Source organism: Falco cherrug, chromosome 1, assembly GCF_023634085.1.
Source record: "Falco cherrug isolate bFalChe1 chromosome 1, bFalChe1.pri, whole genome shotgun sequence".
NCBI classification, from domain to species: Eukaryota; Metazoa; Chordata; class Aves; order Falconiformes; family Falconidae; genus Falco; species Falco cherrug.
In genome coordinates, this window is record NC_073697.1 from 105,813,016 (window position 1) to 105,838,293 (window position 25,278).

General features: G+C 48.1%; 1 protein-coding gene and 1 long non-coding RNA gene across 9 annotated transcripts in view; both read left to right on the top strand.

Annotated features, from left to right (window-relative positions):
• Positions 1-1,519: 1,519 nt before the first annotated feature.
• The window catches only part of CUX1 (cut like homeobox 1), a 281,195-nt gene continuing 257,436 nt past the window's right edge, over positions 1,520-25,278 (top strand). For all 8 annotated transcript variants that reach the window (XM_055715010.1, XM_055714990.1, XM_055714996.1 and 5 more), the window contains exon 1: positions 1,520-1,676. In XM_055715010.1, coding sequence (XP_055570985.1) covers positions 1,614-1,676 — 63 coding nt within the window. In that variant the 5' untranslated portion in view covers positions 1,520-1,613. The remainder of the gene's footprint in view (positions 1,677-25,278) is intronic.
• On the top strand, positions 3,064-5,110 carry LOC114016034 (uncharacterized). Its single transcript, XR_003560296.2, has 2 exons — positions 3,064-3,238; positions 4,738-5,110. It is a non-coding gene; the product is annotated as an uncharacterized LOC114016034 (long non-coding RNA).

The following is a 25,278-nucleotide window of genomic DNA, read 5'->3' on the forward strand; positions in this document are numbered from 1 at the left end:
AAATGGAGGCTGAAATGATAGTGCTCCTCCAAACGAGGACAGCAGCAGATTGGGAAATAATCTGTAGCAATTGCTCCGCCGCCGTCTCTGCTGTAACTTCTCAAAAAATAGACAGAGCCATTTTCAAGTAGTCAACCCGCTGACTTGAGCGAGCACTAAATTCACTTGATGATCGAATACAATTTGAGGCAAAAAAAATCTACACTCACTCACTTACCCGGAGGAAGATTTATTTCCCTTTTACAGATGAAGTGCAAAACAGTGAAAGCAGCCGTATTTGGAAAAATACCGCGCAGCTTATTGATTTCAAAGGGGACAAGTACGGACCGTGGTTTTGCCTATTTCCCAGGGAAAACAAGGAATGCTTTCGGGGGGGGGGGGGGGGGGGGTAACCTATTTGCAGAGCGCTGGTGTGGTTTGTTTTGTTAAGAGATGAGCCGGGTAAAATGTTCTGCGCTTTTCAGGAAGGGAACAAGGAAAAATGCTCGTATTTATAGCAACATTATTGTTTAGAACAAGATAAGTTTATTTCATCCTTTTAATCTCCGTTTCTATGGATATCCTGCGCGGAGCTATGAGCTGATTTCCCAACCTTGGTGCCAGCCGGCCCCTCGGAGGCAGCGGCACTGCCCTGTGAGTAAGTGCCCGGCCACACTTACACCGGCCCTCGCTGCAGCCGGACCCGCCCGGGCCGGGGCGCGGGCAGCCCCCGGTGAACTTGCTCATTGTTGTTCCCCCAAACTCATTTCAGACCGCCGGCTCCCCCAGGGTGACAGCCTGCCATTAACTGCGCCGCACCGCGGGGCTCCGCGCACCGACGGTGGGGGGGGGGGGGGGAGCTCCGTGCACCGCTTGGGGGGGCCGCGGCCAGCGGGGGGGGGGCTCCGCGCCGGGGGGCATCCGTGCCCCACGCCGGGGGCTCCGACCGCGGGCAGTGCCGCCGCCGCCGTGGTGCCCCGCGGAGCCGCCCCCGCGCCGCCGGGCGTCCACGCGGAGCGCCCCCCCCCCCCGCCGCGCGTCCCCGCGGAGCCCCCCCCGCCGCCGCGCATGGCCGCGGAGCTCCCCCCCCCGCCGCCGTGCTGCCACGCGGAGCCCCTCGGAGCCCCCCCCGCGCCACCGCGCATCCCCGCGGAGCCCCCCCTCCCGCCGCCGCGCTGCCCCGCGGAGCCCCCCGGAGCCCCCCCCCCCCCGCCGCCGCGTTGCCTGGCGCCGCCAGGCTCGGTCGGACCCCGCGCTGCCCGCCCCGCCCCGCTGGCAGGTCCCCCCGCGGGCCCCCCGGGCGGGCAGCGCGGGGTGCGGGGGGTGTGTGTGTGCGTGGGTGCGTGGCGGGGGGTGGGGTGTGAGCGACCACCCTGTGAACGCGCGGGCGCGGCGCCCCCCCCCGCCCCCCCGCGAGCGGCCGGGTTGAGTCCGTGTTCCGGGCGGGCGCGGGCTCCAGGCCGGGATTTGGGCGCTCCCCGCCCGCCTCCCTCCGCCTTGCCCCCCCGCCCCTCCTCCCCCCTCCCGGCTGGCTCCCTCCCTCCCTCCCTCCCTCCCTCCCCCTCCCTCCCGGCTCCTGAACTCCAGCCCCTCTCTCTCTATCAGCCGCTCACTCTGTCTCAATATGTCTCAAGATGGCGGCCAATGTGGGATCGATGTTTCAATATTGGAAGCGCTTTGATTTACAGCAGCTGCAGGTCAGGCTCCCCCGCTCGCCGCACCGGCCGGGCCGCGCCGCCGGACCCCCCCCCCCCCTTCCCTTCTCCGCCTTCCCTCGGGCCCGGCCTCCCCCTCCTCCTCCCGCTGCCGGCCCGCGCCGCCTAAAGGGAACCCCCCGCTCCGCCCGGCCGCGGCGCTCCGCTCCCTCCGCCCCCCCCCCGCCACTGATCACCGGCCCCATCGGAAATTGATCCTCTTTGTTCAATTCATCGATCAGCCCAAGATGGCGCCGGAGCCGGCGCTGCCGGGGCCGTCGCCGCTTCGCCCGCTCCGTCCCGGGCTGCTCTCTTCCCCGCTTCCCGTTCCCCCCCGGCGGCCGGGGCCGTGCGGGGCGGCGGGGCGGCGGGCGGCGGCGGGGCTGCCGGCGGCCGCTCCTCTTCCCCCGCCCGCCCGCCGCCTCCCCCCCGCCTGCCCCTTCCCGCCGCCGCCGCTTCCCCGCCGCCTTTTCTCGCCGGGAGCCGGGGAAAGTTTACCGAGTGCTGGGACTTTGTGTGGGGGCGCAGGGAGCCGGCCGGGCTCGGCGTGCAGGCGCGGAGCGGCGGGGGCTGGGGGCGCTGTGGTGCCGGCCAGGCGGGCGCTTCCCCCGCCGCTGCCCGGCCGCCGCCGCCGCCTCGCCTCGCCGCGGGGTGCCGGCCCTCCGCCGCCGCCGGGCAGGGGGCTCCGGCCCGCCGCCCTCCGAGCGCCGCGGCCCGCCGGCACAGCGCCGCGCTGGGGGGGTGGGGGGGCGAGGGACGGGGCCGCGGCGGGGTCCCGCGGGGCGGGAAGGGGGCGAGCGGCCGGCGCGGGGGTGGGGGGCGCGGAGGGCAGCGGGGGGCGCGGGCCGGGGGGCGGCGGGGCAGGGCGGGCGGGCGGCGGGGCACCCCCGCGGCGGCGGGGCGCGCTTACATAACCGCGGGCTGCAGCCTCCCGCCGCCCGGTCTGACAGATGCGCGGAACGTTGATGCTGCGCTGGCTCCCAACCGCCCGCGAGTGCCGCGTCCCCCGAGGGAAAGCGCCCGGCAGCCAGCGCCCCCCGGCTCCCCCTCGGCCCTGGGGTGCGTGCGCGGAGCGGGGCCGCTGCTTAACAGAATTGCCGGGGTATAGATCGGGGTCGGGGGTGGGGGGGGTGTCTGTCAAACGATGAATTGGTGCTGCTCCCGCCGCTGAATGGGATTGCAACACGCGTGTTTCTCCCAGTTGATTGGTGCAGGAAGGCGCTGCCCTGCCTCTCCGAACCCTCCGGTGCCTCCCGTTTAAATAAATTGGCTCGAAAGCCGGCGGCTGCCCACCCCGGCCCCCTCGGCGGCGGGCACGGCGCGCCGATGCTGGGCAGAGCCGCAGCCCCGCTGGAGGTGAGGGCGGGCGCGGGGGGGGGGACGACACACACAGAGCCGGGGAGCGGGACCCGGGGGACCCTCCCCTCGACGGGGCTGAGCTAGCGGGAGCGCTGCTGCAAAACCGACATCCGAAAACCCAACAAAAAACCCCAGCCCCGCAGCCCCCGAAAGGGGAAGAGCTACGTAGGACCTGTAGTAGGAGGCTGGTCCCTTCTGACTTTCAGGTGCGGTGGGAGGTGGGGTAAAGTAGCGTTTCGGTTCAGGCTTTTCCCTCTTTCCACCCCCCTCCTCGTGTTTTATTGTTTCTCTTAAAGGCTTTGGATTAAGGTAGACTTGGCTGAACTTTGCTAACTTGAAAGGGTTCTTAATAGTGACCCAGAATACCTACAGGAATACGGAAAATGAGATCCAGATGTAGCATTGTATAAAATAAAAGGGATTAAATTAAGATGTAGTTAAACAAGGTCTGACATCTTTAATTGGGGACTTTTGCTTTTGCCTCTGTGGCTGTGTGGTTGTGCTTGCTTAGCATAGGAAAATAAACGCTCCCAACGTCACTGCCGTGGCGTTACATTTAATGGTAAAGAAGGCGAAATATTACCTGTAAAAATAAAGCCTTCAAGAAATGCTTATTGATTAAAACATATTACGTTAAAGTATCTATCATGTAAATTAAATTCTAAAATGTAATGAACGCAGCCAAATGGCATTTTGATAGATCGTTCTATTCTGTTTTTAGTAAAAAATAGCTCACTTTTATCATAATTTAATTTCTGTGCATACTGTAAAACCTGTTGTGGAGTATCGCTGTGCAAACCTTAATCTCGTTTTTGCAGACTGAATGTGACAGTCAGACTTGAACAGCTTGTAGGTTCTCCTTTGAAGCATTCTGGTAACGCTAGCTTAGAGCTGTTTGAACAATATTCATTACCTGCTTTTGAGGACTTGCAATTATTTATACATGTTGCGGATTGAGGCTGTTCACCTTTTGGCAGGTTCACTGGGCGATCTGTACGCAGCGCAGAGTTTATTAACTTTGCACACGGTTTGTGCAGAGTCCTGGAGTGACCAGAGAGGTAGAGAGTACCTTCATCCATATGCAGAATAGTTAATTTGTTTCAAATTAGCTTTTTATTTTTTTTAATCCACCCATCTGCATGAAGAGGTAGTGTAATATTTACTCCCACTTGCAGATGAAGCAATATGCTATAAAAACTATCCTTAGTGAGTATGAAGTTCAGTCTTACAGAACTGTCCATACCTCCCTCCTTCCCCTGTCATTTGTACTAACGTATTTCGAGCGTGGAATTCCAGAAAATAAAAATGCTTTCACTTGCGCTTCCTTTAACCCTATTCCAGGACAAAAACCTGAGGGATTTATGCTTAACGCTGTTGCATCTGTGCCCTGTAAACTCCCACTCCCGTAGCTCTGGGTCTCGATGCCTTTAAAGCTGAAGTTTTCCTGCACCAGAAAGTTGTAAGGAGCTGAGGCTGTGCAGCCCCGCAGCGAGCGACATGCGCCCTGTCTGCTCGCAACTTCCTCTTCTACGTTCTGTTAGAAGAAGACATTTAACTGTTGATGAGCTCTGACCTGCCTTGTCATATTAAGCGGGAGGTTTCTCAAGTTTGTATCAATATTAATTAAAAACAGTGCCAGAAACACTTTAGGGTCTGACTCCTTAAATTATTTCTTTCCTCTCACTAAATAACCTCTTGTTTATAGGAAGAGAGATTTCAAGAGTTGGAGGCAGAAATTAAATAATTCAGAACTCGGATTAAAGAACAAAAAGGTCTGTTCACAAATGGAATACGAGATGCAAAAATGGCAGTTTCCTGCAGGTATCAAACGTGGATCTTCACTTGAGACTGTCCCTGAAAGGCACGCAGACGAAAACTTAACCCTTTTCTCTTAGTTACGTTTCCTAAAGAAACGGTGGAATTAGCGTGGCGTTTCTGCATCGGTTGGCCACGTGGCTGAAGACGGACCCATGTCTAGTAACTGATGGCGAGGGAGTTGCAGTGCGCGGAGAAAACAGATCCTTGCAAATGGTGAATATTGTGGCGATAAATGCAAATTAAATCACTGGAGAAATGTTGTTGCCCTCGAGTTAGAGCTGCTGCGTCTCTTGTTTGGAAGCAGTTGGGTGATCTGAATCAGGTTGGCGTGCAGCAGCGTCAAGGTAACCTGCTGCTGCCGGCCCCTTTTGAGTTTGTCGTTTTTTTGGTGTCATCATCACCTCCATCACAAACCAACCCTCTGCTGGAGAGCAGGAAAACGGGCGGCACGTTCCCGTGGGGATGGCATGCAGTTCTCTTTAGGATCTTGCTTAATGTTCCTGGGGGTGTGTGTATGTATCCGTGTCAGAGGAGGCAGTTTGTCCTGCCGTACCTTTTTGCCCAGCAGTGTCGCATGAGTAAGTTTAGCTTGAGTCTGGAGTCTAGGTCGAATCTGCAGGGTGAGTGGAAGAGGTTATAATACCATTTGGGAACTTCACAAACTATTGAAGAATTTTGACAGTAAATGAAAGTCTCAAAATGTCGTTGTAGCTTTTTAGGACAGGCAGATGCACGGGTAAAAAGTACTGTTTCTTACTTTGAGCAGAGCGGTGTAACTTGTTACTGTCGAGCTGGGGGATGAAAATCTCAAGCCAAATCTTGCTCACGCATTTCTGTTTTTTTTAAAATCTCGTCCTGGTATTGCATCATATGGGATTAAAGTAAGCATGGAGTATTAGTTCTGTGCATGCTGTGACTAATCGTTTAAGGTAAACCATTGATCTTAAAACATTACAAAATTTGTAACAAAATCTGGAAAAAATAAGTAGTAACGAGCAGCATTTGAATACGGAAGCACTTCTATTATTGAATTAGAAACAGGTGGAGTTGTTGGCATCTTCTAGTTAGATCTGATTGTACCAGAACACCAGTTGATGTGCTTTAAGTGAGGGAGGTAACATGCTTCACCAGAAACGAATTAGCCATCACATCTTAGTGTTTAATTCTGTTTATCTTTGCAGGTTACTGTAGAACTTGTAGTTTCTGCCTAGAAGTAGGCAGTGCTTTACTATTTATCATGGTAGTTAAATGTATATCAAGAAAAGAGTCTCTAGCTACTCTAAATATGTTCCTGCTGCCCCCCACCTGAGCAGAGACGTGTAGTAAAAGCAGCTCGGTAGTTCTGCAGGAAGATGCAATGCGGAGAGCTGAGAGGGATGTGAAAGCCAGGGCACCGCTGCCAATATACTGTGGGAGCCGTGCTTCCCTGCTGCAGGAAGGCTTTGGCTGTTTGTGGTGGCCCTGAACGTCCAACACGCGTGACCTAGAAGGGCCCTTGATGGGTGGAGAATTTGGCTTTCACAGGATTCCTTGAATCTTGTTCCTTGAGTCCTCCTGTTCCTTGGAAAGAGATTTCTGAAAACATTTCTAGCCCTCTTTCCGTAAATGAAGTAATGCCCATCTGAACATGGCAGAATTAGTGCGTGTTTCAATCACTCTACTTTTATGCCAAGTTTGTGGTTAATTGGATAATGCATTGAGAAATGCAGTAGCGAGGATCTGGAAAATGGTAATGGTTGGGGTTTTTTTGAAAAAAGATTGCACTGCTTGGCTGCATGTAACAATACCAAGTAAGTAATGGGTGAAACGTTTGCTATAGAAGAAATTACATGCAATCTAAAATTCCATGTGAACAATTACTCTTTATTTGCAGGCTGATTTGTAATGCAAAAAGTGGATGTAGAAAAATGCATAATCCAGAGTTTCAGTTTGATCACATTGAGGCTGAAAATAAAGGCAGTTTATTTATTGGATAAAGAACAGATAACATATATAGATGCTTAGTATTTTTTAAGTCGCCAGGCAGGCAGCACCCATGGACTTGTGGCCCTTCTTATATAAGCAGGGTAATAAGTTCCCACCTTTTACATTCAGGTTTCTCTTGCACGTGTTCTTTACGTTTTACGCTTTGCTTATCTTTGTGTTTGGCTGTTGCCTATATCCTTCAGGAGTGAGGTGTTGAAAATATGATGTTTTCTGCGCAGAGAATACAGTGATGGTGTTCCAGCATTGCATGAAGGAGTAGGGGGGCAGATGTGAAGCCGAGGGGGGGAAAGCTGAGACGGGATCGATAGCAGAGGGCAGGGAGTCTAGGACAAAGAGATTTGTACAAGAGTGCTCAAATGTGAGATTGTAGGTGTGATGTTGGATTTACCAGGAAAGATAGAGAGAACTGCACGATCAGAATAGTTAATGTTTTTAAATTAGTAAAGATAAGGTGAATCTTACTCCTTTTGTGACATATATGTTCTTAGCCTGGTTGTTTCTGGTTTGACAAGGCAAAGAAGTAATTTCTGCTTTTATTGTTAGTTATAATGAAGAAGATACAGTATATTACATTGTTCGGGTTGCAGAGAACGTGGAAATCCAGACAGATAGCTGAATGTTAACAGCAGAAGGGTTTTATTAAGATCAGACACGGAGCGTGCAGACGTTGGGTGTAGGTTGGTGGGGTGTAGCAGTGCTCTCCCCCATTGTCAAGCAGTGCTGGCATTCCCAGGAAGGCAGTAAGGAATTTGTTTGATTGACCGTGGTTCCCTGATCATGCTTCTGTTTTGACTCTAGCAAGGTAGAGCAGTTCTTACTACGCTGTTACTTGGTCACTTCTGTGCCTTAGCATTTAGCTATGTGCCTTTAGTATAGCATGAGTAAAGGCATTTTTCGCCAGGAGGTTGCTGAAGCCAGGGGATGGCTCTGCGCAGCCGTAGGGTTGAAGTTGGAGCCTTTCAGACTCACGTTTTATCTAACAGCTTTTTGCCTTGCTGGCGGTTCGCTCGCTTTCTTGCCTTGTGATAATTTAATGCCTTTTGTTGGCAGTTGGGGTAATAAGGAAGTTTCTGCCAGGGCTGGAGCCGGGCTGGCGTTTCACATGGGGGAAGGAGGGGAGCCGGAGCTGGGGTGGTGCTTGACCTGCCCGGGGAGAGCAGAGGTAGAGCTCACCCTTCCTCTGAAAAGTTCTGAAGCAGGTGCACAGAAATGCTTAAGCTGCTGTATTGAGATGCCTTTAAACTCCCCTCGTATCTTTGTGTTCCTGGCTGCGAGGTTTTAGCGGCGTGTAAGGATGAAGGCCGTGTCTCCGAGGCTTTTTCAGAGGAGTCCATAACATTAGAGCTGAGCAGATCCTGTTGTTCCTATGTTGTTCCTATCATGGGTGTGGAACCGTACCTTTAGTGGGTAGGCAAGCTTGGAGGTGGCAGCATCTGGCCGTGCCAGGGTGAGATTTCTGTGAATAGTGTGGGAATTTAGGCTAAAGCCTTGGTGAACAGCTGGACGATGGCCAGCGGGGCCAGAGCCCTGGTTTTGCTGGATGCAGGGATGTTGTGTTTGGCCGGTGGTCGGGTGAGCCATTGCACATGAGTGTGTAGGTGAGACCAAACATTAGTGGTCTAACTCCTGCTCGCGTCCTGTAGGATCCCTTGGGCTATGGAGACATGATGCTCCTGTGCTGCTGCGTTACCGTGTCGCTGTGGGATTGCTTTTATGGGTTTGGGGGTGCGTGCATACAGGGCACCTGAATCTTTTGTGATGCTTACGTTGTAGCGGTCTCTCCTCGCTGCAAACTGGCGGTTTCTGTCTGAGACTCACATGTGACAAGCTGTGGGCAGTAACGTTGCGGGGAAGTAAAATTAAAAAAAAAAAAAAAAAAAAGTGGAGTAGGGGAAATGATGCTGTTTAAAGCACTGGGTGGGTGAGGGGGAAGTGGTGAAGAAAGGAAGGAGTTAAGAAGTGAGCATAAGCCCAGGACTTGGAAATGAAACTCTTAGTGCAGTTGGGAGAAGAGGAGAGCTTATTTTAGAATTTATATAAATATTCGGCAGTGCAGCTGGGCAGTACGGAGGGTCTCCCAGTAAATGCCTGGCTGTAGCGTTGCAGTCAGGTCCAGCTCACCTGCGCTCGCTGACCCTATGAAAGGCTAGCCTGGGGTTTATCACCCAGCTGTTCGTGTGGAAGCATCCTGGTAAGATTTGCACGTGAGATACTGGGGTGATGGTATGACTTCAGAGTATGCTGATGGATTTGTAATGTTGCCCTGTGACAAATAGGGTTTATGTCCCTCTTAGCCTTTTAACCACTGGGATGGTATTTTCAGGTATTATGAGTAGTAGAAGCATTCTCATGGTTCTTACTTTAAAAAAAGGAGGTGGTGGTCAAGGCAGTTTAATAGCTTTTGTCTTCCTTCAAAGGCTTCCCAAAGGCTCAGACTAGATACATCTTAGGTGCAAAGGGGTTGTATGTTTTGCATGGGAATGCCCTGGCTTATTCCTATAGAAACTAAACTGTAAAGCTAAAAGGTAATGCTGCAGATGGTGACATGCAGTGGAGGTTTGATGGGTTAGGTCTTACGCCTCCTGCTCCCTCTGGTATCTCTACTAGGTATTTGAGGTTGCATGGAGTTGCTGATCCACTATTTTAAGGAAAACAAAAGGTTTCTCTTTCCCAAATGGTAAGCTTCAGCTGGTACGCATCAGCCCATCAAAAATCCATATATATTGTGAGCCCTTACTTGGGGCAGTCATGCTGAGGGGGACTGGAATGGGTGTACGGAGCCTTTCATTGGTTCGGATGCCGTTTGAGCGACAGTGGCTAGGTAGTAGTAACTTTGAAGTAAGTTGGGAATTTGAGTTGTGTGGTTAGCAGTTGAAGCATGCCTGTTCTCAGCTCTGCCACGGGTCTGCTTGGCCTCTGCTGGTTTGCTTCTCCATCTGGGAAACACTGATAGCGCTTCCAACCCCTCTTTGAGAGCACTTTGAGATACAAGATTGTGAGTTAGCACTTACTGTTCCTTTTTGCTACTACTTAGCTCTGTATGGTGGATAAATAAGACTTAGTTGCTCCATTTTCTACACCTTTGTTAGCTTTGTTTTTAAATGGATTAAGTGGAGGATATGCTACTGTTGATTTGTAGGTACTTTTCAGGCTTGTTGCTGGAAGCCGTGTCCACAGAAATGAACATGGGAAAAGAGCTGAGCGGTTGAGTGTCCTGGTGATGGTTGGTACCACATCACTGGCAGAAAAAGTTCCCTGCAAATGGTGAAAAAGTTATGGTCTGGGGTTACTCGTACATGCACACACTCTTACTTCTAAAATATACCTCCGTGGGGTACTGTTTGAAGGCAAGACGTGCGATTTATCAGGTTTCCCTTCAGATTTCTCTGTACATTAAAGGTTGCTTCCCATTTACATTATAGGCACCCAGCGATAGGAGTGTTGGATTGCATACTCAGCAGTTTGTGGTTGCATCGTAGTCCTGAGCTAGCTGCAGCGGTAGGTTTGAACCAGCTCCCTGCTTCAGGACGGGCTGGCCTCTGCGCTCCAGGTGGAGGAGGATCCTCAGTGGCCAGCAGGGCTTTTATCCAGGCTGTAAGGACTGTGCATGGCAGCGTGCAAGCCCCCCGAATGGCGAAGGAGAGGCATATGTTCAGTGCAGATTTTATGTAAGGTGTTAGACCTGCAGGCTGAGGTTCTTTATTCACCCAAGATGTATGATGGTGTGGCTTGAAACTTTTTCATACAGCAGCTTCCATTCAAATTCTTCAAGTTTTTTAGTCTTAAGCATCGATAGCCTGCTAAAACTGTCAGCGGGGTTAGAGGTTATGATTTAGATGTCTACTTGTGCCATCAGAAATATTGATCGCCTACTCATTCTGCATGGGTTTGCCTCCTGAATAGCTATGAGGCTGGAGCGGTGCTGCTCCGTCACCGCTCCTGCCCACCAGCGCTGTGAGCAGGTCTGGCGTGCTCAGCTCGGTGAACTTTGCAAAGGTGAATAAGCTTTATCCCTGTTTAGCACAACACAAGGGCCCTGACCCAGTAAGCATTATTGCATGTGCTTAATTTTCAACACATGCGTAGTCGTAGTCTTCTGAGCTTGGGTGGGAAGGAGCTGCCTTTTCTAACCCGGCTCACGGTTAAGTTATGAATAGAGATGAATCTCTGCGTGCTAGTCCAGCGGCTTCTCAGTTTCTTCCTTTATCTCATGTTTCTAATCAACTTAATTCTTTTTTTTGTTGTTTCATTGATGTGTAATACAAATGTTGTCAGAATAGCTCAATAACATTTATACTTGTGTTTTGTCTGTAATTATTTTTCATCTTATTTTTATTGGGTATTTACACATTTTATTGCATGTGCATGTCAAAGTAAATTTGTATCATCTTATCACTTAAAGATGTCTGCTTCATTTTCAGGCATAAATAAAACGTACCCTTTGTCTATGAGCTGAAATATGATAATGTTAATTTTGTCAGCAAACTACGTATCTATTTTTCTGCTGCATGCATGTGTTAATTTTGATAGTACTTAACTTTGGTTTGGTATGTCTGGTATGAGCATAGCTGCTTTTCTAATATTAATTGTGGAGATGGGATAATATTAAACATTTACAAACAAGGAGCCACTGAAGTCTTGCAACTGATTTGCTGTGGAGGGACCTCTGTGCCGAGTTGCTTACGCCATTGTAACCTGAGTTTTTTTTCTGTGAGTGCAAGAAGTGTTTCATAGACTTAAAAAAATAGAAAAGAAAAAAGTTGTGACTACACCAGTCGGTCCTCCCTTCCCTTCTTCCAGCTCTGTCCTGTCTGTTCCCTTCTTCCAGCTCTGTCCTGTCTGTTCCCTTCTTCCAGCTCTGTCCTGTCTGTTTCAGGAGCTCTAGTTTTCTTTTGCTTATAGGTTTCTACACGTTTTCTTTGGCATGGAGTTGTGCTATCGAAATTCTTTGGAAAAGGGCAGTGTGCTAAATGTTGTGTCTTCAGCTCACCTCTCCACTGCCGTTCACAACACCCTGCCCATATTCTCAAGTAAATGTACTTTATACTCACAGTTACTGCTTGAACACAGAATATGGTTTTTTCATTCCTTTCAAAAGTGAGTTGATACTTGTGGCTTGGTGGGGTAAACTCGGGGGGCTGCTGTGCTCTTGCTGCACAGGAGGCAAGAAGTGTTAGGTGCGACAGTCAGGAGGGAAGAATCGGGCTGTGAGAATTTATTTTCTGTGTTTTCCTAACCAAGAAAGTTTTCTGATCCTGCGAGACCCCGTGGGTGCTGCGTTACTGACAGTCCTTAACCCCTGCAGGACTGGAGATTGTTTCCCTTTTTTTTTTTTTTTTTTTTTAAGATCAGGATTTGAATCAAGTCAAATTGTCTTACAAAGCCATGCTCTGGGTTTTATGTGTAGAACCTCGTTCGCCGTTTCTGTGCTCGCGAGGAGGAGCTATTTTCAGGCTTTTTAGGGATGTGCAGGCAGAGCTTTGGTCAGTGCCATGATGGGAAAGCTGTACTGCAAAGCTGCTGGCTCCTGTGCCACTTCCAATACCCGTTTCTCTCTTCCTGAGCCCTTTGCTGTGCTCCATGCCATCAACTTGTGATACTAGAACTGTGTGGGTTTTGGTTTTTATTTTTATTTTTTTTTTTCTTGGGGTGGTATTTTAAATACAGCACGGATGATTAAAAGGGTGCACACACTGTGCCATGATCAGCTTGTTTTAGATAGCAAATAAAAATCTGTTAGTATCTGAGACATTCTGGCATATCCTGAGAATAGTTCCTTCTTTAATGTGCCAAGCTAAGTAAAACTTGATTAATGTCACTATCTGGGATTTTCTGACCTGTAAATAGAACTTGAAGTCTAAAATTGGAACTGTGAAAACCTACTTTAACTAGGATTAGAAGAAGAATGTAGTAGTTCAGTTTGTTTTCAGGATCTTAGAAAGTGGTCGCTATGCTCCAGAGCATACATACGTGCCACCTTTTTGAAAATTAACTTTACTGCGAGAGCTAAAAAGTTAGTTTGGGGGTACAGTGGGCGCTGGGCGCTGCTTGCTCATGGCAGTGCAAGTTCTCCCGATGTCCTAAAAGGTGCTGTCTGTGCTCCGGTCCCACAGTCCTGCAGCTCCCGATGCCATGCGGGACCCTTGCTGGTGAAAGGTGACGGCAGGCAGGCGTTTGGCGCTGCAGGCTTTCTTCTGGAGTGCCTGAACAAATGTGTAAGCTCCCGGTGTCAGGAAATGTTGGGTACGTGTGTTATTTTTCATTTTCAAAGTGAACTTTGGTTTCGTACAGACAGATTAAGTGGAAGCTGGTAAGCTAGCAGGCATGCCTAGTTTGAAAAAAAACACACCTACTTCTATTGTTTTTGGGCATTCACTGCTCTTTATCTTGTTTGCTTCTAGATATGTCACAGCAAAATGTAGTCATATATCACGGTGTTTTTACGCCCTATTTATTTGCTATAATAATTTTACCAACCAATTGTGAAGTTAATTTCAGTGGTAAGAAATTTTCATTCTACAGCTAGGGTTTGTTCTTTTTTTTTTTTTTTTTTGTTAAAGTTGTCGGTTGGCAGCAGCCTCTTTGTACGGCTTCTTGATTGTCAGCTCTTCATTATAAATTTACCTTCTAAATGCTGACTTAAGGCATGACACTTTGTTTGTTTAACTGTCAGTTACACTAGTTTGGAGACCTAATAAAAGCTTCTCAGATCTTCCTATTGAATTAGGCCATCCTTTACCACCCCGGTGACTGAAGTATAACAACTGTAACAGTATCTTTCAGTATCTGTGCCATTTTTGCTGGAACCCTGCTTAGGGTGTCTTCTGATACTTCATCCTCCCGGTGACAGTAGTTAGTTCCCTGCTAAAAGGTCACTGTAATGTTTTAATTGGATTTTTCAGCTGCAAGGAATATAAAAATATAAGTTTATTAATAGAGTAGCTTTGATCATGAAGGATTCCAAAACATTTGCTGCATCGCATGTACCGGAATGGTTTAGTTTTACTGCTGGTTCAGGGCTTGAACCACGTTTTGGGGTGGAAGAGGGCGGCTGGATGGTCTACCTCGTTCTGCCCAGGGGAGCGAGGGGTGCTCCGGCACGGGGGGGGGGGGGGGTGTGCAATCTGGGAAGGCAGAACGTTATTCCCAAACTGGCATTTCCCCACCATGCAGGATCAAACCCGGCTGCTGTCAAAGGTGCCAAAGGATCTTTCACAAGTTGTTTTGGTTTTGTTTTTCATCTGCAATCTTTGAAAAAGGTCACGGGCAATAGACAATTAAGAGAAACACTTAACTGACCTCGTTAGTGTATTTTTGTGGAATTACTGTGCTTTACAGTTACTGCCGCTTTACGCAGATGGTTATTGCTGGTTTCCATCTGTTCGGGAAGGAAGAAGAGAGACGGAAAACGGCAGCTTTAACTGGGTTTTTAACCCGAACCTTTAGGTTTCATTTCTCCTTTGACCGTATCAGGGTAAGCTGTTGGGTATGGCGTGTGGTGGGTGCAGGGAGAGGAGATCAAAAGGGGGCACGGCCACATGGTACGGGGCACGGCAGCAGTTCCCAGTGTTTCGGGCACCTTTTTCTTTGAAGAGCCCTTGGGGGTGTGTAGCATGGTTCAACCCTGGCCCACAGCCAGGCCGGGGGAAAGGCTGACCAAGACTGACCTTACGGAAACCATTTAAGCCAAGTGCTGCATGGCCAAGCCCCATCCTTCAGCTCACACAGCTTCTTTCCAGTTTAACCTTAGTGCTCCCAGTATGACTGACCTAACGGTGCCCCAGTGGTTTTCCCTGGTTTGGCTAAAATCTGCTCCCTTACACCATTGCAATGGTTAAAAAGTTTTAAAATCTTTCAAGGCTTGCAGGTGCAGGGGCATCCTTCTGGCACCGATGTAGCCAACCTGAACATCAGTTTTAGCATTTCAGAGCTTGTGACGATCCTCCATTTCTCAGCTTCTGAAGAAGCCTGGGAGAAAGACCCCAGAGATGCAAGAGAACAATCTGGGTTTCCACCTGACGAAGAACAAAGCCAGATGAAAAACTTCTTCAAAGTCCCGGCATCCTACCTGTGGCACTCAGAGTTTTTCTTCACCCAGCTACTCTCTTTGAACCGGTGGATGATTTGTTCTCCCAGTGCTGCTTTCCCGTTGGCAGAACCTTCAGGTGGGATGGAAAAATGAGCCTGTCTGGTGGGAGAGCTGTTTGCAGGGGTCCTGAGCAGGGTACAGAACAGTCATTTTATTTCTCTGACTCCTTTGCCAGTTGCTCAACCAGATGTCCTCAGTAGTTTGTGCTGTAAGATGTTAAGTAATTAGATCATTCAGATTCTAGTTAAACATAATTAGAGCCCTGTGTAAACTGAGTGAAGCTGACAGGTTTTATAGGTTGGTCACAGCAAAAATATCGGATGATATAGCTTAGCATTAATACAAAAAGATTTAAGCCTCCCTGCCCTCAAATAAAGAGGTGTTTAGTCTCCAAATTTAATCCTTAATTAGAACTACAGTTTATGGACTTCACTAAAAATGTTTTCAGCATCTTGGAAGCCTCACTCCAAAGTGCTCCTGTGTAGTTTGCTGGTCAAAGTTCCTTCTCCTGTGCTCCTGCATTTGAAACGGAGAACCCGCCTAGCAGCTGCAATGTAAAGTTAAACAGAAAGATAACAGAATGTTGCATTTTTTTTCCTTGTCATTTACATGAGCGGGTAAAGTCGGTCGCAGGGGTGCTGCTTGACTCGAGAAGGGTTTGGACAAGGAGCGCCACCTCCGCTGGGTGCTCTGGTTTCCTTTCCCACCTTGTAGCTGACTTGCCTTTTGGGATCATCCGGCTGTAGCACAGCCTGTGTGAGATGCCTTCTTTCCCACCAGCCATCCCCCTCGCAAGCCGGGTTTGTCACCACCATGTTTCTTTGGTTATTCAACAGCAGCACTGGGGAGAATCTCTGTGTAACATGACGGCGCGCGTAGGTATTGCAGAGTAACAAAAGTAAGCGCAAGATTGCGGGCGCAGGGCTGAAGCATCGCCTGTTCCAGCATTTGATGATTGTTATTTTTTTACAGCACTCTGAAGCTAATCCTGATTCTCTCTTTCCCTCGTTTTCCAGATATGACACATTATTTCGCTGTTTGTTTGCTGGCAGGTGAAATGTATTTTCTGAAGGGAGGTGTTAACAGATGTGCTGATAAAATGTCTGTCTTCTGAAAACTGAAGATAAATGGACTAGTTGTCTACATGTGGTGTTCACACTGTTATGCTAGCTAATGAACAAATTAACAAGATGATTCTGGTCTTTCATAGGATGTAAACTTTCTTTTTAAGTGTTGTAGGAGTCCTAAGTTGTGAACTAGGCTCAGGGTGATCCTGGGTGAGAGCTGATGGCTGTTGCTTTGCAGTAGCTGATAAAGAAAAATTAGGAGCAGGACTCTCACAGGAAAGTAAAACGATGTTGGAAAACTCAGGTTCAGGTAGTTCAGGGGATTTTGCAGTCAGGCTTAGTGGAAAAAAAAAGGAAAAATCAGAAGGAAGAAAACTGCAGTTATTTCTTGGTAATCCTAAATGATGAAGTTGTCTTGCTCAGTACTGAAAACAGCTCCTTTGCATGCCTGACGGAGTTATTTCATGCAATAACTTCCCACGTCCCCTGCAGCCTCTCCCCACCATGCTTCGTTATGTCACTTGTGTGATGCTTCCAGCCTCGCTGTCCTGGCTGGAATCTCGAGACTGTTTCCAAGCTTGTATTTCTCACTTGGCAGCACATGATGCGGCTGGTGGGCAATCTGCCCTGTCCCTTTTTTGTCAAACGTCAGAGCTGGTGGCTGACACTGAATCCGGGTATCAGAACGGGGCGAGCGAAACGTATAGTGGAACTGAAGATTCCTGCTGGGTGTCTGTGCGTTTTTCCATAGTTACCGCTTACGATTGATACCCAGTTCTTATGGTGATAGAATGACAGAGATTTTGCTTTTTCTTTTCATGTTTTAAGTGATTAGCATGACCCGGTAAGTGGAATTTTTTCAGATACTTTTGTTCTATCGAGTGCTATCTGCTTACAAGTGAAAAACTCGGTTTCAGGAAAATCCCTTAAAGTTCAGTAGAAACAAAACAATGCTCTAAAGGCGTGTGTGTGTGTGTATGTTTGTGTAAACACACAAGCTCACACAAGCACAATCTCCTTTCTGGATCAGCTCCCACCATGCAAAATACAAACCTGAAAGTGCTATAATTGATTATGTGCAATAGGAGACAAACAACCAAGATTTTGGGAGAGGGCAGGGTGTGGTCCAGATCTGGCAAAACATTTAAGAGCTGAACATTATTTTTTCAAAGGTAGGGAAACTTTAAAACATGGGTCCAAGAGTTAAGACTGGTTGGGAGAAGGAAAAAGAGTACAGTAAACTGAGACGACTTCTTTGTAGGGGGAGGTGTTGGGGGAGGAATTGGGAAGAAAGAACACGCAAGTTTAGGTTAGTACATGTTCATGTTCTTCTGGTTTTTTAACTTCATTTGTTTCCCTGGCAGATGTCCCATGGCTTTGAGGCCTTTGTCTGTGTGAGAGAGAACATGAAGGAGGGCTTGGCAGGACGCTTTTGGGTTGTGTGGAATAGCTGGTAGTCATATTTATAGCTGGTGTTGTCTCTTGGCTTATGCAATTTTGATAACTGGCAATTGTTCTGTAAAGTTACGTGTTACATTGGCAAGTCAGCTCTCCCTGAATTTCTTCCACCAGTTCTGTGTTGCAGAGAGGTTTCGTGTACAAGTTTTTGTAAGGGCTGAACAGGACTTGTCACATCCACAGTGCTGTACTTCCAGAGTGCTTTACTTTTGATAGACGCTCCCCCATATCGGACTCTTGATTTAAAATGTCTTCATCCAGTCTGAGATATTACATGCAACTCGACTTCATTAGATTGAAAAGGGTATTTTTAAAACAGTTCTAGCAATCCTGAAGTGGCAGTATTTTTCTGAACTCTGTAGCATATATATACATATATATATCTATCTATCTGTGCTGCATCCTCCTTTGAAGGCTCCTCATTCATTTTTCAACGGTCGTTGTACCTCAGTGCTTAATATTGTATTCTTTTGACTTGCAGAAATTGATAGCGGATGGCTGCGTAGCTGCTGCAGTCTGCAGGGGAAGGGGAACAATATTCAGCTGCTGTGAGGGTTTGAACCTTCTGGTAGCCTTTTACTTTTTCCATGTCTGTGAGTCTAAATAGATTTATAACTCTGTAGCTTTATGCCTTTAAAACACCTGCTATAATTGCTTAGAAATATACTCCATGTCAGCCTTTATTGCTTACTGTGATTACGCTTCTGGTAACCATCCTTTTTGGCAGACTCATAAAATAAGTTTCTCATAATAGGATTCCTAACAGAGTTAAACAATATGCATAGTTTAAAGTGCGAATATGTTTTATTGGGGAAAGGAGATTATTCTGCTGTTTTTCAATACCTTTAATTTGAGACTTCAGAAGGTGCTCTGCATTAAGTGCATAAGTTTTTGAAAATAAATTATGTTCTACCTATTTCACAGATGGGAGGTATGTGAGGGCCTCTTCTTGGTATGGCAGGTTTATAGTGGGGAAGAACGTGCAGGAAAGTTCTTGCTGCTTCTAGACACTGTTTTTTATCAGTTCACATGGTTTGTGTATAAACCGTACAAAAGGTTGAACAAACGCTCTTAATGTTGCTGATTTAACACCTAAGTGCTGTGTGAATACTGAAAAAAAAAATATATCTGGCATCACAGGTTTGTACCTTCAGCTTGGGGCTGATCTTGTACTTCCCAGGATCGTGGAGGGTCCTGCGAAGCTGTCGGGGGGGTGATGGGTGATGGGTGACTTGCCGGTACGTTCTGTTGTGGTGACGTTATGCTACGTTTGGGAATTCTGCAGGCATGAAACATATGGAGGGGGTATGCACTCTTTGTGACAGCGAAGGTACAGAGGATAGAAGATAAGTGAGAGGGTTGAGGTTTGTGTTGTGCTACCTCCATCTCGATGCCTCACCTGGCCTAGTTCGGGTGGACCTCAGAGGGCTGGGGCGTTCTTGTTCGACATTGCAAATCAACTTAGTATATTAATTCTTGTAAACTGTTTCTGGGGATTGCAGGATTGAGGAGGTGTTATTTATCATCACTTTTAGCTAAAGAGTTCCACCCATGCAAAATCCTTAGCGCTAAGAGAATAAGACTTTTTGGTAGGCGGGTTGTTCTCAGAATCTCAAGCAGAGGAAAAGGTGGTGAATAGTTATTTTTGGGCCCTTTTAAAATATGAAAATAAAATTACTGGGGTTAGTCAATGTTCTTTACATCAGCACCTTTATCCTCAAGGATATTTTGGTATTTTTGCCTTTGAAATTTAGGCTAGACTTCAAAGGATAGATGGAATTTCCCGGGAGAAGCAGGGTGCTGCAGAATGATGGAGGCTGGAGTCGGAGCAGAGTAAAGGAGCGTGGGTCGCCTGGTGCTGCTGGCCTCTTCTGTGCCGGAGATGAAGGAAGCCAAGCCTTGTCCCACAGCAGACTGGGAGACCTTCCCAGGAGGCACGTGTGCCTCACAAAATGCTACTGAGGCTTCAGTTGGTCGCCTGGCTGCCCACGTCACCCGTGCGCTGCTGCGTTTTGGTCCACCTGGATGCACAAGCTGGTGCGAGGCACTGGGCTCGGTGGCACCATGTGCAGGAGCTTCGTCCCGCTGTACAAAACCCTTGGGAGCGGTTTGAGCCATTTCCCTGTGGGACAGGGATAGCAAGAAGTTTTAATTTCTTTTTTTAGGCATAGAGTGTTACCGTGCGAGTATAAAATCAAATCCTGTGGGATGGCAGATACTGTTTTTTAAACTAGTTGGCTTGTTGTAGCTGTGATAATCTGTGTTGATCAACCCTTTTGGTGTTTGCTACAAAATTTATTCTAAAAGGCATGGTAGCTCATCCTCGTTGGTGGCGGTCCAAATCATCTCTGTTGCCAAGCTTGGCACTGGTGCCAGTGGTTTGCTTTAGCTGATCTAAGAATATAATGCAGATGGTTTGATACCCGGTACAGATATATACAGATGGCTTGAAACCTTCACATTTCTTTATTTCGTTCCATTGTTTCCTCTGGGTATATCAGGTATCTCTGGATGTATAACTGCTATTCTTAAAATGATCCGAACTGTATTTAGTTCAACTTCTGCCTGTTGTTGCTATAAGGATTGTCAGCAAAATGCTGCCGTTTTGTGCAAGTTCGAGTGTTCTGCGTGTCGGTACAGGCATGCTTATTTATAATGCACAAGAATATTTCTGTCAAGCTGTTTGACCACCACACCTGTACGTATTCTTCAGTTACACGAGATGTGGAAAGCAGATGCCAGAAAGGGAATTTGTAGGTCTAAAAATCTGAAGAATACTGGTCACCGACCCTGGCTTTGCGGGGGTTTGTTGCTGACGCTGGCAATGACATCTTTGCAGCTGAAGCGGCGAAGTTTCAGCCGAGTGTAATAGTTCAAGCAGAGATGAGTGAGCTCTGACTAAAGGCTGGCTAGTTTGTTTTCAGTACTCATTACAGCCTGTTGATCCCTCGCCAGCAGAAATTTCTAGGTTGTGAATTTGTTTCTGTTGTATGCAGGCGTATGACATCGGTTGCCTGCTCGCAGGACAGGGCGTAAATAGAATCATGACAGCATAACTTCGGTGCTCTCCGTGCTTCTCCATGCATACAGTATGTTGGTGCTACAGTGGCTGGTGTTGACATAGCTCATTGCCTGGGCAAATAGTAAAAGTAGCCTCTGCTGTGATTTGCTTCTGATCGGCCGGTGTGTGGGAGATCCTCGTTCTGCAGTTGGGGGATATCGACAGCTCCGTTCTGTGCGTGGAAGTTATAGACTTACTTTTGAGCAGTGATTTAGTTAGGTTCCTTCATAAGGTTGTTAAAGTGCTTAACAACGCAATTAATGTAATTTAAGGACAGTTAAAAGCACTAGTGGTTCTTTTCAACTTAATTTTAAATGCTGAGACGGATTAAGCAGTTTGAACAATGACAAGATTATGCGCTATAGCCATTGAGCATATAAATAAAATATGCCCTAGCACTTGGTATTTTGAATCCAAAACTTATGGGCCGCTGACATGAAGGATTATGGATATATTGCCTTGTTCTGGGATCATCAGACATCTGACAGTTATGCGTGATCAGTGTAAGTCAGTATTTAGATGTCAAACCTGAAACGAATATTTCACTGCGATAGGAAGTACTGCCGGTGACTTCGACACATTGTGCGTCTCTTGAGTTCATTTCAGCTCCACTGCAGATACTGACATAATGATAATTCCTGAGATGAGACATAAAATAGATTTATGCATCTCTGAATGCTTCCTAGTCCATTTGCATGGAGGCATTAGCATTTTATCCAAATAGTCGCACAGGTTTTTTGTACATGTAAATGGTTTATGTTTTGCAGGCTTTTTCCCCATAAGTTTCATCAATGCTTCAGTTAACGTTCTTGATAAAAGTTATATTTTTAACACAGAGGAGTTCAGGTTTTACTAAATGGGAAGGAAAGTCTGACGAGTAGTACCCTTACGATGAAGCAGGTCCATCACCACCAGCTCTGGAATGAGGCAGGAGAAGGCCTTTCTGCTGGTCACGAGAGGTCTGGCCCATTTGTCAGCAGCTTTGGAGCAGGGTAGTTCTGCCTTTGTTGATGAGTTGTTGACTCTCCATGTTTGTAAGCACACCAAGAGTAAAGTGGTACATAAGTGTTCCTTGTTGGTCAGGTAAAAAGTGTTAAGGGTGGGTGGGATGTTGTGGAAGGCGATGTGTTACGGTGGGGGCAGTTGGGCACTCATGCCTTGAAGGAACTCACGGGAGGCATGTGGAGGTTAAAGGGAATCTAAAATTGAGTGTGACTTTGTGAAAGCTTTTGTCAAATGATCTTTTGCACTTTGAAAACAAAGACACCTAAAGCGTACGTGGATGATGCAGTGCCATTAGCTGATTTGAGCTGGGAGTGCGACCCAGCTCAAAGTTAACATTGGTCCTGGTTTGGTCAGCTGAGGTGGCTTGACACTAGGAGTAGGCGAGTCTTGCAACAGGCAGGTTGGGAGCAATATGTTTGGTAAGATCAGCCCTAGCTTATGGGCATTTAAAAATGTTTAACTTAGTGTTGAAAAGATGGCTTGTCCCTGGAAGAGCTGGTGCTCGCATGATACGTTCATTCATACAGTGCTTTTCTACCCGCCTCAAGAACTTAAGTTCTGTTTCAGCCTTATTTAAGAAAAAAAAGAGTCCTTAAAATTTATTTTCATCCTTCCTTGGTAAGGATAGAGCTTAACTGGGGTGTTTCCCAGAGAGCTGGTTCAGCAGTGACTGACGGGTAATGATGAGTGACAGAATTAGCATAAATTCAGATTAATGGAGATATGGCTGGCTAGTGCCAACTGGCTACGTGGGTACACCAGTTGGCTCTCGGTAGCGATGACAGAGGCTGATTTTTATCCCTCCTCCCCGTCTTCCCACCCAGGCTGCTGAATATCCAACTGGATATGAAAAACTTGGAAATCAACCTACTTAGCGCCTGGGTCAGGCTCTAGGAACAAGGTTTGAAAGGGAGGGCTGGTTTGGGGTGGCTTTGTGCAGGGGTAGCTGGCCACCACTCGGCATGTCGGGGGGCTTGGGGGGGGCTCAGCGGTGGTGTGGTGCTGGGCTGCCTCCCCTCCGCACCCCCAGCTCGCCCGTGCTGTGCAATCCCCCAGCCGCCGTTGCTGTTGGTGGCACCTGGCCAGCTTGTCATGTCAGCGTTGAAAACTCTCGTCGGCTTCTCCAAACGTTCTGAATCTGTCCCGATCTGCCCGGGAACCTCAGTGGCTCCGCACACCAAGCAGGGCTTTTTGGCTGCCAACCCCTTGGCCACGTGTGACCGACTCTTGGTGGCTTGTTCACAGCTGGGTCCCATCGTCCGCGGGCAACCTCCTGGCAGCCTGGAGAGCCCCACGTGCGGTGGGGGAGCGAGCACTGGGTGCCGGTGTCTGGATCGAGCCAAGCAGGTCTCGGGGTTGTATCCCACACTGGCTGGGGGGTTGTATCCCGCCCTGGGCTGGGGAGTCACCCGCAGCTGCCCGCTGTGGCTTGGCAGCGCTCCCTGGGTGGCAGCCCTGGCCTGGGGGACATGGTGGCACCAAGCGCCAGGCGGGGGCTGTGCCGGGGAGCTGGGGGTGACCTGCTGCGTGCCCCAGGCTGGGGCTGGGGGGCCTGGGCAGGGGTCTTGGGTGCCTTCCTCCTGGCTGTCCCCTTCAGGGTGCAGTCTACCACATCTTTGTTAGCCACCTTCTTAAAAACAGATCACGCGCACCGCTTCGTTGTGCTGTGTTCGTGGGGTTGCTGGCGGAGGGCAAGTGTGTCCTTTTAGGAATTACCGTTCTGTGTTGTGCTGTCTCGTGACTTTTGCTGCCCACAGCGGCCCTTGGGCTCCCACCTGATGGTCCCGCTTGTGTGCTGAAGGAGCAAGGGTGGGAGGTGGTCAGCCTTCGGTTTGAGTCAGTTCCCAGTTGCCTGGAGCTGGGCAACGTGAGGCAGCGTGTTTGACATGCACGGCTGCCGAATGCACATCTGCCGAATGCACGGCTGCGGAATGCACACCCTGGCAGCCAGCGCTGCCTGTTTTTCCCCACACGTGCTTAATCAACTAGATAAACAGAGTGGCTGCTCAAACAGGGCTACTGAAAAGCACCTGCAAAATCAGTAGTCGCTGCTGAAACCCCAGTCCCTGTATGCTGATTAGGCTCTTGTTTTTAAAAAAACTTGTCGTGAATATGTTTAAATTCTGAAAGGAAAGATATTTTCCCCAATTATTTTCTTGCAAGGTATGCTTTCAAAATGGGTTGCTCTGAGGCAGGCTCTGATGCTTCCTCCCTCTTGTTGGTGTAAATGCCATCCTGAGACCTTGTCAGTGTTTTGTAATATTATTTGTAATATTGTGCTCAGTCAATGTATTTTCTTTTCCTTTTTTTGGCTTGCTGATGAATTATGGGACTACTTGTCAGAATAAAAGACTTGATAGTATTCCTGTTAAGATATATAGATAGATAGATAGATATATTTAATTGCATATTGTGTAGCATAACTGTATTGGGCTTTGAAGATAGATTTATCATGGGATTTGATGGGAATTTTTTTATTTGACTTGTCTGCTGCTCCCCACCACTGCACACATACATGTTACCGGTCGGTCCGTGCAGTTTTTGTGCTGTATGTTACCACTTGGGTTGTTTGGCTGAGAGAAAAACTTGTTGAACTACTAAAGTGGACAGAGTTTAAAATTACAGACACATTACTTTCCTTTGCAGCCATAATATGTTTGTTTTGGCAGGCTGTCCCTTCACTGTAACATGGAACAGTTCCTTTTTTTTTTTTTTTTTTGCGATTATTCACTGTTTTCAGTCATAGAGCACCAAGTATTATTCATGGTCCTGGAAAAAGTTACTCTTTCACAACACAAAGGCATAGGAGCTACTCTGAGCTACCTCCTTCTTGTAATTGACAGGTATTAATGCTGCGGGGGTACCCACTGCAGTGCCATTTAATGAACAAATAGCATGGGGTGTTCATAGCTTTTGAGCCGCAGGAGCCTTCTCCAGGTCTCCGCGTGGCTGGAATGCCTTGGCTGTGATGCCGCGGCGGTTGGGCTGTTGCGTGGTGCTGGCGAGGGCGATGCTCTGTGGATCCACCAGAGAGTAAACCCTGCGTTCACCTGGGCTAGTGCTGAGCTTCTCCCACATGGTGGAGCTTTTACCCTCAACTTGACCACAAAAAGACAGTTTACAAAGCCGGTGAGCCAGCTTAGGGAAGGAGGGCTCTGCCTGCCTCTTCTTTGATCCATCCAGTTTTTTTGTATCTTGCATAATGACGCTTTTGAACTGCAGAGATGTGGACGCTGTCGCTGCCCTAATGCCTGCGAATCGATTACACTAAGTAGAAGAGGCTTCTCTGGTACCTTCGCGATGGCGTGGCCGTTTCTCGCGGCACGTCGCCACAGGTGCCATGCGATGCTACAGCTGCCCAGGAGCCTCCTCTGGTTTTAAACTTAAACTTTAAAAAGGCTCAGCAGATTTGCAGCACGTTCAACAGGTACCTGCCCTGTTCAATCCCGCCCCCCCCGCCCCCCCCCCCCCGCCCCAGTTTTTCCATTTCCACCTGCCTTATTTTGAAGCATCTGCCCGTTGTTTTTCTTGTAATACGGGAATAGTGTTAATTATGAAGATGAGTGATTCTTGCAGCAAACCACTTTTGAAAGAAATATTGGATAATCTGGGAGTTTGTGTGATGTAAGCCATACCTAGGAACTGAAAAAGAAAATAGAAAGTCTGCTAGTGAGAACAAGTGCCCCTTTTTTTTTTTTTCCCCAGAAATCAACTATTTCTTTTTCATTAATTGTTTATAGTGTTCTGATGCTGTGCAGTCTT